The sequence below is a fragment of the Nestor notabilis genome, unplaced genomic scaffold (genome assembly GCF_000696875.1).
Source record: "Nestor notabilis isolate BGI_N333 unplaced genomic scaffold, ASM69687v1 scaffold1254, whole genome shotgun sequence".
Taxonomy (NCBI): Eukaryota; Metazoa; Chordata; class Aves; order Psittaciformes; family Psittacidae; genus Nestor; species Nestor notabilis.
In genome coordinates, this window is record NW_009926682.1 from 39195 (window position 1) to 43083 (window position 3889).

The following is a 3889-nucleotide window of genomic DNA, read 5'->3' on the forward strand; positions in this document are numbered from 1 at the left end:
TTCTCTTCCCATCCAGTCATCTTCAAACATGACTAGTGTGTGCATTAACTTTGGAGAGGCCTATCATTTTGACTGGTCTGAAGTGACTGGTTTGAGTGAGGGGTTGTTTTGGAAAAAGTGAAGAGTGTTTAAATACTTGTTGTTTCAGTTTGACTTGAAATTGGCTGAAAGACTCTGTGACAGCCCTAGCTCTCCCTCTCATCATATCTGCTCTTTAAAATTATTACCTTCCCCTGTGTTCAGGCTACAGGATTTAGCAGCCAGTGACAGAAACAGGCCAGCAAAAACCTGCCAAATTGGGGTGAATTAACTGCAATTCTAAAGGTTGACCCTGAGGTCAAGGCACATGAATGGGGGTTTCCTATTCAAGCTCCATGTATAATCCAAGGGCTTTGAAGAGCCAGGAAGGTTTGTTATGGGATGAGGGGTGACTCTTACACTCCAGGTGAGCTTTCCTTTACATTTTTGGCATAGATTCAGCTCCAGGAGGTTCAGTGCTTATCACTGCTATGTACGAATTTTTGCAAAGAGTTTTGAAGCTGGAAGCAGCTGGAGGTCATCCAAGGCTGCTTGTACTGCAGCCAAATGCCTCTCCTTTGATGGCAAGAGTAGGCGACTGGGCTTTCCAGGGCTTCGGTACAAGCAGAGCTGGCAGTGGGATCACTCTTCCTAGACAGCTTATGTTTCTCTAAAAGCCACCCCTTGATGAAGTTGTAGGCACTGAGTATTAGGGCCCCACTGGACAGAAACACAGTTTTGGGCTATGTTCTGCCCTCAGTGAAACAGATAGTGACAGGGGAGGTGATGGATCTCGTCCAGGGTCCCTGCCAGCGACCTGCTGCAGTGCAGGGGACTTCCACACTGAACTCATCGCAAGTAAGTAAGTTATCTCCTGGCATAGAGCTTGAAAGCGTGCTAAGCTGTCAGTTCAATTAAGTCTGCTTTGCACGGTGTGATAGCCTCAGGGAACCTGCTGCCTTCTGCAGGACACATTTTGTATTTTAAACCCTGGTGAGTGGGGGATGAAAACCAGAACAACATAACGAAGCTGGGGTTTTTTCCTAGGAACATGTTGTAAGATGGTTTTGAAGCTGCTGCAATCAATTTTACTTTGGGAATTTCACTGTGTGAGGACTAAACTAATGGCTCACAAGCAAAGCACTCAAGTGCAGAGAAGTTTAGTGATGCAAGGAATTATCTTCTTGTCTATTTGGTATTTTATGTATTTTACTGGGCAGTGAGAGCACAGTTTATGTAGGTATCTACCAGGAGCTAGTACTTTTGTGCTGTTACTGGTACCCAGGCTGGTGCACAAGGAACAACACATAAACATGGCAAATGGTAATAAATCTGAGTATTTTCAGAGTACATATGATCCACAGCCCAACTCACCGCCTGTTGTCTGCCAGAGCGAGTGGCGAATGGCTTACAGGGGCTGAAGAAAGGCAAGGCATGAAAGGGAAGTCACAGCACCAGCAAACATGCGATTACTTGAATAGCCATTGAAAGAAGAGTGAATCACGGAGGTAGCCAGCAGTGACCCACTTGTGCAGGCATACAAGGGCAGCAATGCAAACAGTGGGGCTGCGGGGCTCTCCCTGCAAACATCATTTTCTGCAGAGAGTGGGAGCAGGAAGGGAAGAATGAATCCTTGCAGATGCTGTTTCTGGATTTGCCTGTAAAAGGATGTTTGTATGTAAAGCCCAGCTTTCAGGGAACAAAAACAATGACAGTGATGGTTCACTTTGTCATTTCCACTTATATTCTAAAATTAAGCAGCTGAGAGCTCGTGCTTGTAGCTTGCAAGTAAAGATCTGACCTGGCCCCACAATTTGTTTTCCCTGATTTTACCTGCTTTCTTGTTGCCGAAATATGCAGCCATTGAGTTCAAACTAATTTGTTCAATCAAATGCAGACTGGGCTTTGTCCGGTTCTTACTCTTCATTACAAGCAATTAATGTTAATCATGCATTCATTTCCAGGGCATGGCTTTGGAAATGTTCCACTTATTGAGCCAGCAGACTTAAATTCAACATTCATGCAGTTCACCCACTTCATCTGAGCTGCTAACTGCTTGCAGAACTTCATTTTCTTTTCTACTACACAGAATAGCCACACAGTTGCAAGCTGTCACTTTAGCAATTACCTCATAGGTATATCAACACTGATTCCAGATCTCCCAATTTTGCCAGCGCAAAGATTTTACACAGCCACAATGTCAAAGCACCTGCATGGATTAGCTCCAGAAACAAGCAGCAAGCGCTGGACTGCAAGCAGAGCGCGGCAGAACAGATGAGCTGCTCACTTCAGAGATTTCCCTGATGCTAAACACTCGATCCATCTAAAAGATAAACCCCGTAGTGGTTGTTACAGTTTCAATGTACTCACATTTGGATGAAATCACAGTGGTGAAAACTTCTAAATTCTCGTCGCTGCAGCTGTAAATCTGGTGCATTTTCCACCTCTCCCTACTGACTGCCTTTCAGCTTCATGCAACCGCTCTGAACTTCTGGTAAATAGGTTTCACTAATCCAATCTGGCTCTGTGATCATTGTCCAGATCTACAAAGGACAGACTGATGCTGTGATCTCATCTCATTCCATATTCTTCATTGCAACATTTTCTGCTCCCATCTGCCTTTCTATGAATACTATTAATGCAAAGATTCAATTTAGCTGTTACTTAAGCCTCTACTCAGATAGCAGCATTTTATTTTATGTCTCCTTTTACCAGTTTGGAAAATCCTCTGCAATAAATGGCTAATAATTAAAGTCTGTTCTGTGCAGCCAATCAATATATGGGCAAATAAACATTGACAGAAGTTCTGTCAGGATTTTTAAAATAAGCTGGGTTAATACTTTGTGTACTTTAACACATTTATTGTAAGAATTGCTCCTCCCATATAATGAGGAGCTGATTCTGAGCATATTAAGAAAAGCGCTTTGTGTTTTACCTTTTAAGTTCATAAACTAGCACCTGTATCCTGCTCTTCTTTAGTCATCTTTGATTTCAAATGCAGATGACTAACGAAGGGCATGTCAGGCAGACATGCATAGGTCTATATGCCCCCCTACTTCAGTGGCTGCAGAGGGAGGGCAGGTGGCTCAGTCATAGATGGGGTTCCTACATGACTTGATGATTCTGGGGCCTAACTCCATATTTATGCACTTCAATAAAGGGTCTTCTTGCAAAGCTTTTCATTCCTTAATGCTCCATCAGAAATTATTCTTTTCCTCATCTATGACAATCAGCCCCCTCAACTTCTGGTGACTTACTGCTACCATGGACACCTCGGATAGAAAATACTGGCTTGCAGGCTCCTGCAGCTGATGTAGCAGAAACACTTTCAAGTGTGAATAATGATATTAAATTATATCAGTCTAATGAATAGCCTCATTACTAGCACGTGTGTGTAACTAACACAAAAACTAGTGCTGTCTTCTCCTATAGATGTCTGCCACCAACAGTCCCAGATGGAAAGTGCCAGCAAACATGGGCTGTCACTGTCTTATTCATGTAATGTTTCTTATTGGAAATAATAAATATTGGTCAAATACACATCCTGAGCCTGGAAGCATTTTGGTTTACTGGAAGGTGTCATTGTTTTGAGAAAGAAATGAGTGAAGAGAAGCTGGTATCACTTGTCACCTCCCAGGGGCAGCAAACCCACTGTGGGGCTGGGGGCATTGTCCCAGGAATACGGCGCTGTGCTTGAAACGGGCGGTGGGATGGCAATGTAATCAAGCAAAAGTTCAATTAGGTTTTGATTTATTGCGCCACATGTTCTGCTTGTATGACTGATGTCATTAACATCAGGCTCGGCTGGCGTGTTCATCTGTCCCTGCCCGGCTCCCTCTGAAGGCGCACACACTCAACAGATGGGGAGCTG

General features: G+C 43.7%; 1 protein-coding gene across 1 annotated transcript in view; it reads right to left on the reverse strand.

Annotated features, from left to right (window-relative positions):
• LOC104405052 (chromosome unknown open reading frame, human C8orf46) overlaps positions 1-2455 on the reverse strand; it is a 13687-nt gene extending 11232 nt beyond the window's left edge. The window contains exon 1 of the mRNA XM_010013645.1: positions 2389-2455. Within this exon, the coding sequence (XP_010011947.1) occupies positions 2389-2455 (67 nt within the window). The remainder of the gene's footprint in view (positions 1-2388) is intronic.
• Positions 2456-3889: the final 1434 nt, after the last annotated feature.